The following is a 22,419-nucleotide window of genomic DNA, read 5'->3' as shown; positions in this document are numbered from 1 at the left end:
TCAAAAAAAGGTAAAATAAATAAATAATACCAACTTTTGAATGGTAGTGTAATTTTACAAGTATATTTCATATTTTATTTTGTATGATAATATTTTAGAATAACACTTACTGTAAATCATTGCAAATTAAAAAGTTTGACATTTAAAGCAGTAGAATTTGTAGTCACATTTAATTAACAATTAATTGAAAATTAATGTTACTTTTTTTACAATTTTGTTGTATGACATAAAAAGAAGACTTAAAATAAAATAAGAAATACAGAAATAAAAAGTAAATACAAAATTATTACATTTCTCTTTTTGTGTTCCACTTAAAAAGTATCAACATAAAGCTGAGTAAATCCTTTTTTTGCTCTCTCTCTCTCTCTGATGAACTATTCTTTTAAAGTTTTTCCTGTTTGAACCAATTAAATGCTCCGTCGTGCTTCTGAAATTTTAAGGCAATTAGAATGCTTACCTTTGAAGCAACTAAAGAAGAAATTGGTCTTGCCTAGTGCTTTAAACAAGGCTTCGTCTTCTCTCTATTTTAAGAGATTCTTGGGAGAGTCCAACTTTACGGTTAATGAATTATGCTCCTCCCATCGTTGACGCTTCAGATCTGGACCAAAACCGTGTCAAACGACTGTTATTCCTCCCGGCTGTTGGTGTGTTTACAACACCCTGATAAAAACTGTATCAGCTCCACATATGAGCGAGATATGAATAAAAAAACATGAACGGCTGAAGCCCTGTGAGACGGCGGAGGTGGCATTATGACTTAGGGAAGCTGTCAGCTCTTGCAGCAGAAGTGTTGTTGATGAGGAACGGCTTTATATTCCATCTTTCTGATCGTACCATATGTGTGCAAACATAAACAGTCTGGCCACTGTCGTAGCAAGTGGCCTAATTACATACTATCAGTGTTATTTATTTCCTAAAGGTGCTGTTAGGGAACTCTCTCTCACTTGCTATCCACCTCTGCAAAACACGTTTGCCTTTAATCTGTCTCTTTCAGCCAACGTGTGAATATTTCCGCTAATTATAATGCAGTTAATGTTGTGCATGATTTCTAAAAATTATTTACTTCTCAAATAACTTAAAGTCCAAAGTCACTGGCGTGAAATGTGTGGTGTAACACTAGCATTCCCAAATGATTTGATGGCTAACAGGTGCAAACTAATTTGACCTTCAGCTATCCTTTCTTTTACACCAGCTGCATTTTACACACTATAGAAAAAATGTTGTTCTTACTTGTTTTGTGAAACCGAAGGATAAAGCATGTAGGCACGACCCCAGAGAAAAGATTTAAATTTTACACTGCTGGAGCGGAGTCCTCACGGCTCGGTTTGTTGACAGCGGTGAAGTCTTTCGGAGAGTATTTTCGGCACTTCTTTAATGTTCCCTTTCCTAAGAACTGGACTATATCAGTTCTGCCAGATGTAAGCTCACAAGCTTTGTGATCTATTGAAACAGAACTTTCAACTAACCAGAACCGGGAAAAACTCATTTTTAAGGGGTTCCCTGTCGATAACATCAGAGGCTGCCTTGTTTTCTTGCTCTTTTCGTTGTGCCAATGCTCTAAATTGGATTTGTGTATGCGTGGCCTCTCTTATCTAAACTATTCATGTTTTGCGTGTGTGTGTGTGTATGTGTGTGCAGACTATTATTGTTTCATTTCCATTTTTTTATGATGTTCCGAATTCACATTTTGTTTTCTGTTTTGGAGAGTCTTTCTCAAACTAGCCAGATGCAGGTTGAAAAGCAATGGGTACTGTATGTAGTCTTAAAGTGAAAAATTCCCAGTTTCTCCAGTGTGTGTCTTTTTAAGTAGGACAGAGAAATTGATGGCCCAGTGCTGCTAGGTGACCTACATACACTGGCTTGGACAAAATAGACTCCTGAACACACACACACACACACACACACACACACACACACACACACACACACACACACACACACACACACACACACACACACACACACACACACACACACACACACACACACACACACACAAAGTAGGGGGTGCGGAAGTCAGCAGAGCCCGACTGAACTCACATCCTCACAGATGCTGATGTGTTCACAGTGACACACATATGCAAATAAGTTGAGATATTGTGTATGTGATGTCCAGTGCTGTAATAATACAACCTGGAGGAGTCAGGGCTCATCCAGAAAAATCAATATTTCTGCTATTCTAATTTAAATGTTTTTAGGTAGAGATAGATCACAATGGTTGGCTAATCGGTTAGCTGTTCAGCGGTCAACTAGTTTGGTGAGGGTTATATTCTCTCTCTCTCTCTCTCTCTCTCTCTCTCTCTCTCTCTCTCTCTCTCTCTCTCTCTCTCTCTAATGTTATAAGATGAAAAATAAGTTTTATATGAATATATTAGTTTTTTATATATGTATATTCACACAATTTTTTTAAAAATGGTATTTAGTGTGAATATATTTTTTAGGTTTTGTTTATGCACAAGCGTGTGTGTGTGTGTGTGTGTGTGTGTGGTCCTAGTAAAACCCTATGTTATGGGGACAAAAAGTCCAAAAAATCCTTGTCCTTGTGGGGACATTTTTGGTCCCCATGAGGAAACAAGCTTATACTGTAAGTCATACAGAATAAAGTTTTTTGAAAAAGTAAAGCAGAACGTTTCCTGTGAGGTGTACTGTAGGTTTAGGTGTAGGATTAGTGTAGGAATAGAAAATAGAAATAGACAGAATAGTAAATACAGTTTGTACAGTATAAAAACCATTACATCTATGGAATGTCCCCATAAAGCAGTGGTCACCAACCTTTTTAAGCCCAAGATCCCAGCAAATTTGCTGATTCTGATTTATTCTGATTGGCTTGATTGGATTTGATTTATAAAAAACAAATTAGCTTTAAACAAAAATATCTGTAGCCATTTGAAATTAGAGGCAACCTCTGCATTTTAATCTTGATCCAAACAAAGATGCTACACACGTTGCACAAACAGTTGTTTTTGCCACATAAAACATACCTGCATGAAACAAAAACAGCAGGTCTGAATTAGACGCAAATTCACTCTCTGACAGCAGATGGCACTTTTGAACCAGCCACGATATAGCATTTCCTTGGATAGCGCTGTAAACAAAGCAGAGCTGTGCTTTATATGGAGGTAAGAGGAGAAGAAAATGCCATTGCCACCAAAACCTTTCTCAAGACAGTTCCCTTCAGTGATATATTAATATAACCCCATACCCCCAATTCAGTATTTATATTTTCTTCTTATATTTTGACCATCGTGAACAGTGAGCTTGTTCTCTGCCTGCTACAGTATTTTCTCCTCTTTGCGCTCGTCTTCAGCATCTCTGACCTCTGTTAACGTCCTATTGACAGACTCAGGCGTGATGTATTTTTCTTTTACAGTCTCAGTAGCTACCGAAAATAACAGAAAAATACAGTACATAGATTGTAGAAATGTAATGCATATTTGTACTTATAATGAATATTTTTTTTTTTTGGGTGGGGGGGGGGTCAAGGTGCCATTTTGTGTCAGGGACAATTTAACCATCAGCAGCATATCTCTTCAGAGCAGTCAACAACCTTTATTGCTCATCAGCTTCTCTCTGTTCTCTCTTTCACCTTCACTCCTGTATCTCTTCTCTCCATGTAATATCCTGATGCAGCGTTCACTCAGGTGCCCAGCTCAAGGACAATGACTTTTAGTGCCATGACTCTAAATACCCAATAGAGGAGTGCGGTAATGAGATCCATCGGTTTCATTGTTACGGAGTTGGCGCTTGTTTGGGAGAGAGTTTGGAATGGCTAATTAGTCAAAATGATTGAGATCCGGAGGCCCGTGTGAGGCAGGAGATAGATAAGGTGAAATGTGCTGAATGCATTTTTCAACGGCAGATAAGGGAAGAGTGCTTTCTCTCTAGCTCTGTTGAGACGGACAGACTCCTACACGACTGCTCCAAGAGCCCAAAGCCTAACCTTTGACCATGCACACCTGAGAACAGACACGTGTTTACTTTTGTTCGTATCAATCCCGATTTAAACCTTGGGATTAACGGATGTTACTGAATCTCTGTGGCGCACACGATGACCCAGAGAGAAACCTCAATAGCGCTCGATATCGACACAAAGACCACCTGTAGTAGAGAGTATAATTAGGCACCCTGATGCAATCATTTTCCGGTGAGATGGATCAATTTTATTTCACTCTGAAGGGTAAACACCGGAGCCTGGCGCCAACTCCAACCACTGGCATTTACGGCAACAAACGCCGCATTATCAAATAGGTTTTTTTTTTTTTAAATCTCTCTCCTTAATTCGTCATGCCAATTGCTTCCTTTGAGAAATTCCTATCATGGCCCTCGCCTTGATGTGTCTGCTGTAATTAAGGCTCAAATTGTTTTGATGCAAGTGTAATCACATTAGCCTGTTTGCAGGGGAGAGGGGTGAAATTGGACTTGTTGCTCCAGCGCCTGTGAAAAAGGCAGCAGACTGCGTGGAGTTTATGGATTATGAAAGAAAGAACTGTCAGAAAGCATCGAGCTCAAAGCGCCGTCCCATATGGCTCTTCATTACCGGCCCTGTCAGAGCCAGTCGAACCGCCTCAAACACAATGAAAGCCTAATTCGCATAGTTAAAGATGAGAATGGGATAAATGTTGGAGGATGATTGTGAAAAGATGGCTCAATCGTTTGCGAGGGAATAGATTTTTTTGGTTTCGTTTTTTTTTTTTTTTACTTATTTATTTGTTTGTTTTTTACTTCCTGTTTTGTTATGCCATTTGGTGCGTTGACAATCAGTTTGCGCTTAATCTAAATAATTATTTGTGTAAGTGTCCACAGCACAATCAAACGTAACTAGGTCTGAAATGGCAGTTAGTTTCATTTATATTAGTCACAGAAAAAATTGTCAAAGATAGCAATATGTTGAATTGTAATGACTCAACTCCTCAGGCAGAGTCGAGTGAAAGACCAGATGGTACGCGATATGTAGGAGTTCAGAGCGATATTTCAAGTAATATTCACATTAAATTCTAACATTGTTAATATCTTACATCCTTATAACACTATATTTTCTGGTAATTGCAAAGAAGCTGTACAAGCTGTGTACTTTATTCCCTTGGCCCTTTTCCGTCATCCTTTTATTTACCTTTTGATCTTATTGTTTGTAGACATTTATTATGTTTTCATCTCTAACAGGTTTTTATTGAATTGATAAAGCTGAATCAGTTGTAACATTACCCGTCTATCTGTCTGTTGTTCTATCATTTTATCTATCACTCTTTCATTTATTCTATCTTTCATCAGATCCCAAATTTAAGTAATGTAACCATTTATCAAGAACGGTTGAAGCTTATCAAGTTGAATTGTTTTTAATACTAAAATTAGCTATCAAACTCATATGTCAGTGTTGCTTTTTGAGATATTAAAAAGGTCTTTGGTTTTCAGTCTTTTCCTAGGGAAGATGTCTTGGGTCTCTGCACAGATTTTGGTGGTGATACATTTGCTGAGATGAAAGACTGTGGATTTATAGTGCTCCTTTAGAAGATACAGGGGTCATAAAGGCACTTGCACATAAAAAGTTAAGTTCCAACTTGGTTTTGAGTTGGTCGGTTATCATTTACTTTTAACTTGTGATATACGATTTTACTCACTTGATTCAATAGAAATAATTGAATGAAAGGTTTGGGTTCATAAAAAAGCCAGTCTCACTCCCTCTCCCCCCCTCTCTCTCTCTCTCTGAGCTGTGCTCCACATTTGGTGTAGATGTACCCTGCTGACTGTGCACATATCGCACCTCTCCATTCATCCGTCTTCTGTAATGAGGGAGGAAGGACTCAGATCATTAGCCATTAGGGAGGAATGGCTGCTTCTGAAGTGGCTGGTATTTTAGTTAGGTGGCTTTTGGAGATCCTAATGTTGACATTAATCTTCAGTGCCAGTTGTGAGGGTACGGCAGTGACCTTAATGTTTTTTTGTTTTTTTAAGGCCAAAGATAGGGCACCCTATCATGGGATCACTCCCCATATCTTTCCCACAGTTTCCCTAGATGTGATGGCAAACTCATCTTGTTACATCAGTGTTTTCCAACCATTTTGTCTTACTGTATGTACCCCACAGCCCCATCAGGAAGGCTGAAATTCTTCTTTGAAACCAAAGCAGTAATGTGTTCCTTAATTTTGAACTGTACATTTATTGTTTTATCAATTAAAACTTAAGAAACTTATGTTCTTGTTAAATGTTTGCTCAGAAAGTGGACCCTTCTTTATTTAAAACCAGTTCCACTTGGTCTTTGCAATTTATAAAATGCAAAAACATTCATACAATTTTATTTGCAGCTTCAATGTCCAAATACATTTTTGAACATATGCTAATTGCTAAAACTAATGCATATTATTTAGTTTTATTAAAACAACTGAATGTGTTAAGCTATACATTTTTTATACCTTGACATGTATTTTTTATGTTAATATAAATATTATGTTAATATAAATATCTTGTTTAAATAAAAAAATATATATATATATATATATATATATATATATATATATATATATATATTATACATATATATATATATATATATATATATATATATATATATATATATAAATATATATATTTTTTTTTTTTTTTTTTTTTTTTTAATTTTAAGATTTTTCTTCGTAAGTTGTCATTTCTGTTTTATAGGTGTAACAAAGAAAAACCTTATTTTTTCCCGCTTAAAACTGCTGAAGTCCCCCCAGTGTACAGGTTGGGAATCACTGTTATACATTAGGGTTGTGATGATGAGGAAATTTTCCCTCCAGTTAATCGATGTGTGACAACATTGGTAATACCGGTATCACCGTATTAATAAAATAAATAAATGACGCAGAGTTTAAATAAAGTAAAAATCAGCAAACAATGATGAACCAATTAAATAAGAAACAAATCACCTTAGATAAACGGCAAAAGTCAACAGGCTTTTCAAAATCCAAAATCCCTTAACACCGGTATTACCGTCAGACCGTCTATTGTGGCAAGCCTATTATACAGTACACATTAAAGGCCTGCGTGTTTATTCACTCGTGCTAATAGAACTTGTTCCTTAACATGCCAGTGGCAGGGGCATTAATTTGCCCCGCTAGTTCCCTAGTATTGTGGCTTAGTTTATCTCTGCACCCTTGAGATCTATCTACCACCGCTCCTCACACACACTCGACTGGAGTAAAAGATTAATAAAGCGTCAGCAGTAGTGCTCAGCTTCAAGAAGTTTTAGTTTTATACACTTCTCTCTTTTCCCCCAAAATTCTCTTTTAGGTCCTCTCCGAAAGCCATGCGTCTCTCCCAAGTCATTATAATGTAGTGGGGTTGCTGGAGCTACAATCGATTACGCTGTCTAGTCTCATTTAGTTTACAAGAGTTCCAAGTTCCAGAGAGCTTACCGAGAGGCTATTTTTCTCCCTGCCCGTCTTCTTTTTGATTAAGCGGATGTGTAAATAAGGCCGCAAACTCCCATCGATGCATGCCAATCTATTTATTGACTCCTAAGGATCATTCTCTCCACTCCCCATGGGTGTCTTCAGGCCGAAGAATTGAGCTACTCCCAGCACATGTGAGTGTGGGGGACAGCCAACTGTCTGCCGGGAGAAAAAATGAAACTCATTGACAGATGTTCTTGTGGTGCTTTCTGCTCTCATTATTAATAGATGAGAAAGGGCCCCCATTTATCAGAGTGGGGAGAAATTAATTGACATTCGCTTTGATTTTATTGCTGTAACTTGTTGTCTGGGCACATCACAATTCTTTTTCCTTTTTCGCTTCCAGGGCAGAGTTTGATAGCAAGAGCATATTGGGAAAAGCACCCAAACAAACAAGCAAAAAAAAGCTTTTTCATGCACTCTCTCAAAGCATGAACAAAGAGACATATGCATGCAGACACACACACCCAGACATATGCTAACTTATGTAGCAGAATGTTGCGCTGTCACTTTCCTACTGTGGCAGCCACCCACCCGTAACAGACGGAGCTGCTGATGTCACTGGCCTGGTCTTTATGCCTCAGAATCTGCAAACAGTGTTTAAAAAGCAGCTTAGCATTTATTACAGGGTGAGGTGCAGAAAGCATGCTGTGCAGCTGTGTCATAAGTTTCCTTTCTTTCTGGTGTGAGGAAACTAAATGTAGCTGAAACTGTGAAACAGATTTTATTTTGGGTCGTGTATTATTTTCATTTATTGGTGGCTTCTGTGCAGCAGTGACTTAAAATGAAGGATATGCCTGCCTTTAACATAATTATAATGGCCATAGTATATATGTCAGTTGTCATTATTCCAAGATTCATAAAATAAAATAAAGTAAATTCCTTTCAGTATCATCCATTTTAATATATAAACATAACATATATTTCTTAAATATATACATATATGTTTTTTTATATATACATAATAAATATACACAGTACACACTCATATATTATGTAAACAAAAACGTTTATTTTGGATGCGATTAATCGCGATTAGTTTTTTATTTTTTCCCCCAGTAATAACCGATAACTGTCAATCAAACAAAAATGTAATGGTAAAAATGCATTGAAACCCGGATCGTAATGAGATGACAAAAAAAAAAAAAGTGAGCATCAGAGTCGTACAAAAAAAAAAAAAAAAAATACATACAAGAAATTAGGGAGTAGAGCCGGAATAGAATTTGCATCCATGTGAGAGTCACAGGACTCACTCACACAGGACTTTTTGTTTATACTAAGTGTTGTGCTTGTTTTAGCATTGCCCATCCTGAACTCATCTTTTGGTCATATATTATTCAGCATCTGATCTCGCATACCATCGTACGAATCACAGATTCAGGTGGTATGCTATCCGTGCCATTTTGCGTGCGCGTGCATGCAAGTGTGTCTGTGCATTCATGAGAACGTCTGTAGGCATGCTATTTCCCCCACCATTTAATATGCAACACGCAATCTATTTACCATCTCTGGTCTCTGGATAGGATACGAGGTGGCCGTGATAATATCTGATTCGGTTGTGTACCTCTTCCCTTTAAATACACCGAACTGCTCCAGGCACCCTCGGCTTTTTAAGCAAAGGTCAGAGGAAGGCTCATTGATTTAGCATTTTAATTTTATTTGTGCTGGGCTCCGAGGGGGACTGGCATTCAGTGTGGCAATGGCTCTTTGTTTTGTAAGAGGCTGTGAATGTCTGGGTGTCTGTTGAGACCCGGCCTGCTTCGCTCTGGCTAATAAGTGTGAGATGGCAGCCAGACGCCTCCGTAATAGCCACTAACACTTATTATCCTCCCCAAGATTGGAAATCCATGTGTTGTCATTGAGGGATCTCAAGACAAGTTAAGCGAAAAAAATAGATGCGTTTCTTTTTTTTTCTCTTTCTCAAGCATGCCGCAGATGTGTGTGTCATGTTGTAGGAGCGCTGCGTTGGTGTAGGTGGGCTGTAAGGCAGAAGTGGTTTCCAATGTAAGGAAATGGCCTGTTCAGAGTGGTTAAGTCACTAACTGAGCGAGATAATGCCTTGGGGTGTTTGAGGCGGAAAAATGTGACGTCTCCTCTGCCAGCGCAGAGGCAGCTGTTGTTTTGCATTGTTCCCGTCCTCTCCTTCGCTTGACTTTGCAGAGGATGCGGAGAAGGGCCCTCGGTATCGGCACTCCTTCATTACGAGATCCTGTTAGAAGCGTCGGTCTTGTCATTAGGAGTGCTCAAGGTTTTTGATTTGCTGCTGTTTCCAGTGCTCAGTCGAGAGCTCAACCTGCCGATAGCGCCCTGAACTCTGACAGAGGCGGCGTGTGGGATCATTACCTGTTCTTACCTGCTACACTTAATGCAGTTATATGATCAACAGTTATTTGTTGCTTTTTTCTCTTTTTTTGTTTTGAACTTATCCCTAAATTGTGAAAGTTAGAGAGTACTGCTGGCACATATTACCCCACTACTGGGGTGATCTAACTTGCAGTTTTGTGGGGTTGGATGAAACACTGTAGAAAACATGGACACTAGAAAATTTGTCACACATTTGTTTTGTTACTCATCATCATTGATTTATTTATTTTACAAAATGCAATTGTCATTTTAATATATACCAATCTTGATTAACCCCACTTTTAAAAATAAGAATAGTTTTGCAACACTTTAAAAAAAAATTGAAGCTGTAAATAAAACAAATTCAGACCCCACCACTGTTAAATCTTACCCTAGTGTCTTCTATATTCATTTGTTCACTTTTGAGGAGTGAGAATTTTGGGATTGATAGTAGATTTGTCAATTGGCAGGGAAATGTCAGTTTCTGGTGCTTCCTGCTGGGGTGCAGGTACTGTAACCCGCTCCCCCTCCTCTCTGTAGCCGTCAGGCCTCCCGAACCACCCAATGCGTGCCAGCTCCCTCCCGGCTGCTGAGAAATTGCTCCTGACAGCTGATTTGTTGGTTGTCAGAACTGGTCGCTGTGCGGCTGATAAGGGCGCAGAGGCCCGAGATGGAAAACTAACTGCCTCTCATGATTTCAAAGGCAGCCCCATCAGCCTGGGGCCTGCAGACACATGTAAATGTCTCTGGGCTGAAATCACCAGGGATGTTTCCTCCATGTGCGGGGCCGCTTTTTAAAGAGTTAGTCTGCGCTTAGCATGCAACGCCTGCATGCAGAAAAGCTTGGCAAATGCCACCTTTTAAATGTTTCATTTCAGTCTCATTGTTTGCATGGGGTTATTGTTGCCCTGACTGTACAGAACTTAGCTTTATATGAATCCTGCTGGGTCCTTTTTAACAAAGAACAAAGGTACTGTAAATGAACAGAGGACACCAGGCAGCAGTAATCAAGCCCTGTGACTAATCTGGCTTGTGCAAAATTCAGAATCTATAAATAGACTCTTTTTGATTCATGGGTTTCAGTTGAATTCAATTGAAAGCTTGTCTGTCTATCTATCCATTTACGTATATTATTCTGTCGTTCTGTCATTTTATCTATCACTCTATTGCAATTCTGTGTTAACTCAATTTAAATTAAGTTGAAATTTAGGATTGGAATTATAGAAGTATACAATTCAGTTGAATTCATTTCAGACCATTCAATTTTTTTCTGATTAGCTGACACTGGGGGCCTACTTGAAAGTATTTGATGATAGGAATATGGCTCTGGGTCGACTAGCTCATCTATCAAAAGAAGTAAAGAAAAAAAGTGACTTCTACAGTACAACCAGCTACATTCATTCACCCCCAGATCTGTGCTAGGAAAGGTGGAGCAGAGCAGTCAGGGGAGTGGAGCAATGGGAGGACCTGGTCCAGCCTGCAGCGAATCATCAGGTCTGATCAGTCACAGGAAGCTCTAATAGGCTTGTACAGGAAGCCATTGCGAGCGAAGAGGTCACTAGGTAATTGGCTGTGAATCCTGTTCCAGCATCCTCCCATGGGGCGGCTGCTCCTATAACTCACTTCCTGTCAATGATGTCAACCCTCGAGGCCGCCTAAGCCCAGGCTGAAGGGTCGATGAGGGGCTGCTGGCCGTCTTCCAACTCTGGAGAAGATGACAGTGTGGCAATGACCGTAGATCACCCCTACAGCCTGTACATACAATAATTGCCCTTAATTACCTCATGCCCCAATACAAAGCCCTCATGCGGTTCCAGCGTAGCTAATACCCCATCAGTCAGCCCAGCCACGGCGTTCTGTCGATTCTTAACAACACGCCATCCACCTCTGTGTTTACCCCAGCAGGGCGAGGAGTGGATTCTACTGTGTCATGGAGTCAGGGAGCAGATAATTCAGCCAGTGTTTTCTTCCCCAAACAAAACAAACTGTACGTATAATCACTGAGAGTTCACACGGCACTGGACCAGAGGCCACCGCTTGTTTATCCCGTGCCCTCTTATCATCCCTCCCGCCTCTTCATCTCCTCTTATCACGGCTGGTGTTGAGAGGGGCTCCATGGCTTCCTGTTTTGGACTTGCTGTCAACCTCTTTGACCTGTTGACCCCAGGATTTATCTCTCACTTTCTTAAAAGCCAAAAGCCTTGTCTAAAAGCAGCAGGGCAAGTGCTCTATTTTTGTTCTTTTTGTTTTTGTTACTTGAAGGCTTGTAAACCACAGCACATTAAGTGTGCGAGTGTGGTTGTATGAGGAAGCAACTTTTAGAAATTTCAAAGTTTGCTTTAATTATAGGGGAAAAAATATATATTTCCCCCCATTTTAATAGTTTTGTTTGGCCATGGTGTGAAAAAAAGTATCTTGTAATTAGTTGCAAATGTTTTGTTATATCTATTTCATTATTCATACATGTATAAAATTACTTGCCTACACCTTTTGTATGATGAGGTGCATGCTTGCTATGATGAGCATGTTTTTCATTTCTGTATTAAATAGACTTTTAATATATTATTAGTAACATTATTACAAATTATTTTTGTACTATTTTATTAGTATTAGCAACATTGCAAATATTGTATCAAAACTGCTTATATATACACCCAAATGTATTAAAGTTGTAAGGATTTTTTTTTCTTTTTATTTAATGTTTACACCACATGACATTTCATTAAATTTAAATTTAAGTTGAAAATAGCAAGGGTACAGTATGTCACTTGATTAACATTCATGATCGAAGCTGTTTAGAGCTTATAATGTGTCCCTTCATGTTTCAGATCTTTCCTTGCCCCCTAGTCATGTTTATATGTGCATGCGTCATTGTGTGTGACAAATTATCAGTATTCGTTGATATCTAGTTTGAGACTCATTCTCAGTGGGTCTGTGCATTTTTTTAATCACTGGATTTTCCCCGTTCCTCATGGATGGTGTGGCTCTGTTGTGCTCTGTGAGGTTAAAATGGATCCTCAGTAGAGGCACTTAAGAATGAGGAAAAATAGCGTGTCACGTATTGAAAAACTCGCAAAGAAACATCAAATATTTGGTAATGGAATTCATATGATGGCTGGCTCTACAAATCCCATTAAAACAGCTTTGAGCTTCCTCCATCTCTGAGGAGCAGACTCAAAGCTATTTTAATAGTGCCCAGGACTTCATCATTTTAACAGCAAAAGAGTTCCTGCTCTGCACTAGATACATAATTTGCATGGCATTAGGACCAGATAAAACGAAGATTGCTGCACGACTCAATGGCTCATTTATGCCTTCTCCATACGATAATAGCAATCAACAGATATTTGTTGCTTTTTTCCTGTTCATTTAACTGCTTCTGTGTTGGTTCACTTCAATCATGAGCTGTCCTCCCTCCCTTCCTTTCTTCCCTTGTTTTCTCTCTCCCATCCTATCCCTCTTCACAGGATTCGGCTTTGTAACTTTCGAGAACGAGGATGTGGTGGAAAAGGTCTGCGAGATTCATTTTCACGAAATCAATAATAAAATGGTGAGTTGCTTTCACCTCTTTGCAATTTTTCAATTCGGGGGCCGGGATTAATATTTGATGCTGGAAGCAGAATGGGTGCTTATAATGGGCAGCGTACAGTGAGGGTGACAGGGCTGCCGGGTGCGTGTGCGCGTGGGCGGGGGGTGTCATCCCTATCCCCGACCAGCCTGCTTTCAAGGGGATGAGGAGTCACTGGTGTGCACCGGCCACAAACCATGAAATTGTGTCTTGGATCCCTGTCTGCCAGGCTTGGAGTAAAGGCCTGTCTCTCTTCCCCCGTTGCAATTCCCTCATCCAGGGAAGACTGGGAAAGGATCTGGCAGTCATTCTGGGGGCTTGTTAAAAGTGTGTGGTGCAAAAGATTGAAAGAAGATTTAAAAATCAAAGCCTGGGTGCTTCTTGCATGTTGGCACCTGATACCCTGTCCTGCGATTTTATGTTTGCTGCTACGGTCCGTATTAGATTTCTCCATGTCTTGCCAAGCTTTTGAGAATGAAAGACAGCAGAGGGACACGGTTCCTGACCTTGAGGCTTCTGCAGGCGAGCCACAGATGCAGCTCGTAGTGCTCGCGACGAATCACGAATTGAGGACAACCCCGGTGTCATTCTACATGACAGCCAGTTAGCAGGATTTTTAATGAAGGTCAGCGCTGTCAGTTAAGTTCAGTTACTTATACTTACAAATCACTGAGAACCATGAGCCTCCAGGAGTTTTCCATGAGATCGAGCTCAGTACTGATTTGTGGCGTTGATGATCAGCGTTGGGGAGTTAACTAGCCAAATGTAGCTACATTGATTTATTAGAATGACAGTAGCTCAGTTGTTACCAAAACAGTTTGTTTTGTGTTTGTTTGTTTGTTTGTCTATCTATCAATTCTTGATTTAATTTGATTTTAATTAATTTGGGTAAATTTCAGTTATGTGTCCCTTTTGCTTATTATATGTGAAAAAAATATTTCTTTACTGCTGAAAAATTACTCAGGACATTGATTTAGACAAATTCAAAACAGTAACTGTTTTTACTGTGTATATTTAAAGAACAGACTCATAAGAATCACTTGTTTTTGTAATCAGGCTACTTGTTTTGATTCACTGAAACTAATCACTTAAGAGTGAATTGTTTGTGAATAAAATGAAACTTATTATATTTTAAATAGTGTGTTTATGGTAGTTGTTTATGCTCATTTTTATTGATATGACCCTGTTTGAGAGATTAAATTTTTTTTTTTATATTTCAGAATTGCTTGTCTACAGTTTAAACTACTATAGTAAGTAGTAATTTCAACTGCAGTTTCCAAATAGCTTTTCCAACCTTGCTGATGACGCACTGTATCCCAGTATTCCATTCTAAACATGACAACACAGTGAGACCAGCCTCTCCTGTCTCTCCATTGATTTTTATATGATATTGCATCAAATGTTCTCATTATTCAGTGAGCGTCTAGAGAAAGCCTGAATTTCTTTTCTTCTTTTAACACGTTTCCCCCAGCGTCTCATAGCAGGAACCTCGCTGTTGATCAACTGGCTGGCTTAAATTGGGCCATTGGAGAATTACTTGCATAGCTAATATCAGTCATGAAGGTTTAAGAAGAAGATAAATGTGGCGAAGGGAAAGCATTTACTTAAAATGACAGCTTTGTCATGGTCTCTCAGTTCAGATCATTTCTCAGATGATGCGCAGGGAATGCAAGGCTTAAAAATCAAGGAAAAGGTCAAGGCGTGTTGGGCAGAAACCAGTCCTTCCTTTTGCTCTCTTTTCCTCTTCTTACTGATTTCAATTGCCATCATCAAGTTGCTTTTGCCAACAAGATCAAAGTGGTCTCTGAAGCCTCGTCTGCTAGCAGGCCTGTGTGCATATTTGACTTGCTAATTCGACCATGGTGATATTGTTATTATCATGAATATTTTGTACAGCAGCCGTAATGATCTCCCTCTGCTTGTGGAAATGCCAGCTTTGTACGTCGACTGCCTGCTTGGTGAGCCGCCATCTTCAGAGGCACCATCTGTGACCCTCGACCCCAGGCTGTGGAGCAGAGAGTGAGCCAGGCTCAGTAGCTGTTTATAGAGAGGCTCTGTTGACCCAGTAAGGCCACTCTTGAGCTGCCAGGGCCCTGGATATCCATAAATGACCCTAAATGGTTCCAGGATCTGGAAACCTGGACCGGTGGAGGTCTCAACAGACCCCAGGCTTCCTGATCAGCTCATTTAATATCTGGCCTGGAAATGCAGCCAGACATTAAACATTCAGAAGACATTTCCTTGATCCACAGGCTTGGAGAGAGGAACGTAACATCCAGCAGGCAGGTTAGATCCCACACGAAGAGGTTCTGATGGATCGAGATTACCTTGAAGTGAACTCTTTAGAGATTCATTTGAAATGTAATTCCACTTCAAAAGTAAATAATTTAGTGCGCTGAACACATATTATCGCTTGATTATTTTATCAATGAAAACAATTAAACTAAAGCACAGCGCGACTAGTTCCAGACTGAGCAAATATGTTTGGCAATCACTATTAATAGACAGACCCTAATGGTTGTTTTGACTATTTTCCATCCCTTTCGAACAGCACAATCAGAGTCATAATATCCTGTTACGTCTGTGTGGGAGCTTATTTCTGAAGTCCCATTTCAAATATTCTCTATTTTTTCAGGCATTCCAGAGACTTTTATCCCCCCCGTGCTGTCTGTCATGAAGGAATACTGTGTGAACGTGAGCCGACTGTGTTGGATAAGTGGTTGAAATCACCTGGAAAGCTATAAAGCGCCAGGATGACTTCAGCACTGTCCCTGCAGTTTGTCCATTGGAAAATGCCTTCAGAAGAGGCACCGGAGCTGAAAGGAAAGTTTTGTGACCATAGTTTCTACTGTAGTTATAGGGGTCATTATGGGTCATTCCTGTCATGTGGCAACTTTTCAACTTCAAACTTCACAGAATTGTAATACTAACATGAGTTTATATCATATACTTATTTTTATAGATGGAAATCAATCTTTTTTTTTTTTTCAATTATTAAATGTAAAAAAAAAAAAAAATAGAAACTGTGTGTGTGTATATATATATATATATTACATACAGATATATATATATATATATATATATATATATATATATATATATAGGGATGTGAAAGTGCACTGCATAGTGGGAATGACCTTTACTGTGCCAAATGCTAACAGCTAACGTATAATATGCTAATTAAAGCACTCCCATTTAAAACCCTTAAAACTAAAAATAAATAAGTACCCAGTCTCACTAATCGACTAGTGGGATGTTGGACCATTGTGACCCACAGCTGAGTGAGGGAGCGTTCAATAGCTGGCTAATTTTAGGTCCCGGCCCAGGAAGTGTTATTTATAGCCTGCTGGCTGTTTGACACAATGGAAGAAGTGACTGTATCCTGACCCCATGTAAACCCTCTCTCTGGGACTTCTCATGGACATATGACTGCACATGTTATCTCCCACTCTCTTTTTGATTCTCTGTCACTGCCTCACTCTCTTCCTCTGGGAATCATCACCTCTCCAACCTTGGAACAGTATGGACTGTAGAGTTGGGCCGATAGACGATGTCATCGTCCATCGCCTATGGCTGATAGACATCACGATGTTGATCCCCCACCCCATACCCCACTGTATACGTCCGATGCCGATTTTTTTAGACATCACCCAACCCTAATGGACTGCATAAGTCATATCTCATCACATCATAATCAGGAACACATCTTTTCCTTTAGCCGCCCGTTATTAAGCAATCAAGTACTCAGTCAATACACTCCTTGGTCTTAACACGTAAAGAGCAATGCCACACCAGACCCATGCGTGCCTGCGGCAAAATGATGAGAATTCTGTGCTCATGTCCTCCCTGGCAGTGCCCTTGCCTCCTGTGGGCAGTGTGGAGGTTGTCGCTCTCATTTCTGTTACTGTTCCCACCCTTCCTCTCTCAGTGTGCCCCGGCTGCCCAGCCAGGATTGCCGGCTACCCATAGCGAGCTGGGCCATTAGCATGTATGATAAGTGCCAAGTGTGTCAGCAGGCCAATTTAGTGTCTGCCTTGCCACGCTGAGGCCCCGGCCTGCGCTATCATTGGAAGATAATCTACCGCTGTGAGAAGAGAATAGGTAAAATGTGTCAGTCAGGATGGGAGAAAATGACTCCTATTTTCCCGCCCCTTTTTTTTTTTTTTTTGGCCTGAAGGCTCGCGGCTCTCTGAAGCTATCTTCAAGATGTGGTGTAAACAGCAGTGACAGTGCAGAGTTGGTGTGCTTTCATGCCTGCTTCATTTAGCAGCGGCGTACCGAGTTTCAACGTGTCTGTTTATTTGTCCCCTCTCTAATCACCCAGATCTGTTTAGGCCTTTTTATCTAATAGATGTTTATTGTCGCTTTGTGTGCGGTGACTGTAGATGTATTTACACACTCCTGCCACAGTATCTTAAGAGTAGGTTGGGCTAATGGAAGGGGATTGTGATATTTGAAAAGATTACAGTAATTCAGCCAGTTGTAATGGAGCAGGCTGTTTCCGGAGAGCTCTCTGAGATCTGGAAATGTCACAACAAAGAAAGGAGGAGATTCAGCACATTCGCGGCTTAAATAGAAGGGCGGACAAAATCAGAGGTAAAATGGTGCGTTTATGTAAGGTTGCATTTCACTCTTTAAATTACACCAGAGCAAAGCCGTTATTAAATGTGAAGTTTATGAGTCTTTAAGTTTTTTCTCTTTATCTGCATGTGCTTACCAGAGTTCTCACTGTAACACGTTGTTGAAACAGACATTCAGTTTGGGGGGCATAAATAGCCTCTGACAAGCTTTCTTTTTTGTTGGCGAATATAGATTTCTGTGTCAGATGGAATATCTGTAAGTGTATCAATAATATACGGGAGCCCCAAGTCTCCAATGTAATTTAATTCAAGTTGCGAAGAATTATGCCTCAGTGTTAAGCCGAGAGTTCTGGTGCCTCTGGGCAAAAGAGCAGGGGGTTGTTTTCTTTTTTCTCTCCCCCTTTCCTCTCATATCTGTTTTATCTCTGGGAACTGTACAAACAAAATGCTACATACAGTGTGACCTCTCACGCAGTGATGTAACAGGAGTTCACTCAGAGAGCTGTGATAACATTTAAATATGCCATATTTGATGTGAGACCACAGACACACACACACAGTGTACTGGGCCTGTTAAAGACAGCTTGAGGTTTGAAATGTGTATATATCCACATACTTGAGAACAGTTGCTTCCACATTAAATTTAAATATGAGTTAGCTTCCCCTGTGCGTACCGTATGCTGCTAAAATCGCACATTCCCATCCTTACAGGGCCAGCAAACATAAAAACAAGAACATATGCACAGTGATATTGAACATCTTTAAAATGCTGTTTAAAAAAGATTAATTTTATTACATACTGTAAGAGCAAATGTTGATCTTTAACAATTTGTATTCATGGATTATTATGTAAAGATACACAGAATTTAACTCACCATAATGGTTTAGTAAGTGATCACATGTTGGTTGGTTCTTTATGTAGTCAGCATACTTTAAACTCAGGTAAAATCTGATTTATTTTTGTCATGGAGCTGAAAAGCACTGCTGGAAAGATTGAAACTTTCATTACTGGAATAAATGTTGGAATGCAATGCATATTTTGGTGAACACGAGGCCGACAGTTGTGAAAATAAAATAACTTTTGTAAGCTACTCTGGAAAATTTGTTTGCTAATTTTTGGACACTTTTCTGAGTCCAGATTCTTTTCCCTAATAGTCATGTTTTGAACTTCTAATTTTCCCAAATGAAAATAAATGGCTGTTTGTGGCCATTAACAAGTGATTTGCTTAATGTTGCATCTTAATTTACTGTCCAGTGTGGAAACATTAAAGGAAAACAATGTTGTTCTTATAGCATTGAAAAGCCTCTTCTTTTGACCTGCTTTATTTGCTGTCAGGATATGAAAAGTGTTTTTCAAGCTCAATATCAGAGATGAAAAATAGATGTCTGAAAGACTGAAAGAGGGGGGTCCAGTCAATTTGCCTCTCTGTCTGGCTTTATGAACGATCTCGAGTGGTACGGAGGGCAGAAATAAGACTGATTCCTCAGGCAGCCCACCTCAGATATACAGCAGGCGCAGGGAATTCTAACTCCATCATTGTGACAATCTCAATGCGGCAGGGCTCGTGAAGGTGTCCCTGTTTAGAATGCATATTTATTTATTGAGTTTGGTTAAGTGCCTTTCATGTCAGGCATTATGTGATCCCAAACTCTCAAGAGTGAGGTGGGCGGGTGACCTGGCTTTTTACAGTTCTGCAGTTCTGAAAGTAAAAAAAAAAAAAAAAGTTGGAGTCAATGAATCAGCTTTCTGATTCAATTCTTCTTTATCCTCCCTGTCAGAGGAGAACGCTTTTTTCTCTCACTCTCGCTCAAAGAGAAGCAAATCTGCTTTAAGGTCTTGTGTTTTGCAGCTTCTCTTGAGGTTTTTTATTCTTTCTTTCTTTTCACAGTGGATTATTCAAAGTGAACATTTTCAGATTATTGATTCTCTGTCTACCACACATGCTGGTCTATTATTGCAATATGATTATGCTAATTCTGATTTTCATTTAAATAGCAGGAAGTTCATTTTCAGGATTTATCTCAATCAGGAACATTGCCTTTTCTATTTATTATTATTTAGTTTTTGTAATTATTATTTTTATGAGGGCACTAGTATCAGTCCTGGATTACTCAATGCTCTAACAAAGAAAATAATAAATGCTCCAGCCAACAAAGGAATAAAATAAAATAAAACCTCTCTATCTGTCTGTCTGTATATTAGTGCTGTCAAAAAAAAAAAAAAAAACTGAAATAATTTGCATAAGTATTTTTACATAAATAAAATTTATATAAAATAAAATAATAAAATCTTTCTGTCTGTCTGTATATTAGTGCTGTCAAAAATAATTTAAATTAAAAAAAAACTGAAATAATTTGCATAAGTATTTTTACATACTTGCAATGTACATATTTGCATAAGTACATTGCGTAAGTATACATACCCTTAACTAAATATTTAGCTGAAGCATCTTTACAGCCTCAAGTCTTTTTTTGTTTGATCCGACAAGCTTTGCTCATCATTTGGCAATTATCTGCTATTCTTCTCACCTCTTCACCTCTCAAGCTCTGTCAGGTTGGATGGGGGCAGACGCACATTTTTAGGTTTCTCCGGAAATATTTGATTGGGTTCAAGCCCAGTATGGGGCTGGGTCACTGAAGGCCATTTTCTCCACATATGATCATGGAGCTCAGTTACAGTGACCACCAGGTTCTTGGTCACCACACCAACCAAAGGCCTTCTCCATCAATTGGTCAGTTTGGCCAGGAGGCCAGCTTTAGGAAGAGTCCTGGTTGTTTCAAACATCAATGCAATGCAATGAAATGGTTTGAGTTTTTTTTTTTCTTTCATAAATTTGTGAATATGTTAAAAACCTGTTTACCACTTTACCATTATGGTGTATGGAGTATAGATTGATGTGGAAAAAATAATAATTTAAAACAGTTTATCATAAGGCAGCAACATAACAAACCATGAAAAAAAATGAAGGGGTATGAATACTTTTGCAAGGCACTGTATATATAGGATAATATATAGGATATATATAGATATAGATATAGATAGATAGATAGATAGATAGATAGATAGATAGATAGATAGATAGATAGATAGATAGATAGATAGATTTGTCATTAATAACTTTTTTTTTTTTCTGAGACCACTTCCTATAAATTTTGCATGTTGCTTCTGATCTACATTTATGAAAGATTGGCTTGTATGTCTGGTATCCCAGCAGTCATCAGCCTATGCTGAGTGTTTGAGAAATGTACCTTTTGTGAAATCACCCCCTTTTCAAAGTCAAAACAGGTGGCTGAAGTTTTAGTGTGAGTGACATTTCTTGTCACAAGGTCAGGGCAGCAGATTAGCAGATTGGATCTAATCTAGCCCTAACCAGCCGGCTAATAAGCCGCGTGTGTGTTCTCTGGAGCTGATCGATCCTGTCTCACACCTCTCGCCCGCTCACACCAACTCTGCCAGGGACACAGACACTAATGGCCACATTTGCTCCAGCCCACCGGTACCGTGTTCCCGCTCATGATTTCCCGACAATTAGCGAGGCGAGTGGACGCCCCCTGTTCTCATCTCTGCTGTCATCCTTTTCACCCTGGATTTCCACTTAACCTCCTCTCTGGGGTGAACAGTAGATGTGAGATATTATGGGGTTTTGATTGCATTCACACACACACAAACACCTTGAAGTCTCTGTTGGGCTCCGTGTGGCAGTGCGGTCATTAGACAGGTGGCAGGGCTAAATGGACAAATAAAACGTTTGCTAACACTTAGCCTTCATTAATAAATCAATTATATAAATAATTCTAAACATTATATAATTAAGTTGTGAGTTACAAGACGTTCGTTCTTATGAATTTAGATGTGGCTAAAGGACTTTGCACAACATGCATAGACATCCCAGCAACCACTTCTAACTTAACTATATTTACTGTATAGCATGACTCACTTATAAGTGGCTTGTTGCTTTTATAAAAAGCAAGAACACAAATTTACATTAAAACTGTATTTTATTAAGTCAATTTTAGTGTCATCCTTCCATTAGAAGATAAAGTCCCTGAAACATAACTAAAGTTATATTTAGTTCACTCTAGAAAGCTAAAGTTCTGATTCATATGCATTCAAATATTAATATAAATAAAAATATTTGAATACTTAAATAGAATTTTTTAAACTTCTGTGGATTATCCGTTGAGTATTATATTATTATTATTATTACTGTTATTATTATTAATATTAATTTTTTTGTGGCTATGTGTTTTTAAATATATTTGTATAAAATTAAATTGTAATTATTTTTAATACTTTATTAAAGCGTTATTTTAATAATTTTATCATTTCACTTAAAAAAAAAAAAGTCAGGAAATTTCCTACATTAACAGCACTAGGCAACTTTTTTCAATTTTTTTTACACAGAAGTTCGTGATGCCTTGATATCGCACACAAAGCGAGCTGCATTTCATTTTGAGGTTTTCGGTTGGTCTTTGTTTCAAAGTCATTGCCCCGATTTAGTCC

At 39.0% G+C, this 22,419-nt stretch overlaps 1 protein-coding gene across 9 annotated transcripts in view; it reads left to right on the top strand.

Annotated features, from left to right (window-relative positions):
• Nucleotides 1–22,419, top strand: part of msi2b (musashi RNA-binding protein 2b) — a 225,664-nt gene that overhangs the window by 154,809 nt on the left and 48,436 nt on the right. For all 9 annotated transcript variants that reach the window (XM_042739725.1, XM_042739724.1, XM_042739723.1 and 6 more), the window contains exon 8: nucleotides 13,235–13,317. In XM_042739725.1, the coding sequence (XP_042595659.1) occupies nucleotides 13,235–13,317 (83 nt within the window). The remainder of the gene's footprint in view (nucleotides 1–13,234; nucleotides 13,318–22,419) is intronic.

This window comes from Cyprinus carpio, chromosome B15 (assembly GCF_018340385.1).
Source record: "Cyprinus carpio isolate SPL01 chromosome B15, ASM1834038v1, whole genome shotgun sequence".
NCBI lineage: Eukaryota > Metazoa > Chordata > Actinopteri > Cypriniformes > Cyprinidae > Cyprinus > Cyprinus carpio.
This window is presented reverse-complemented; position numbering and strand designations above follow the sequence as displayed.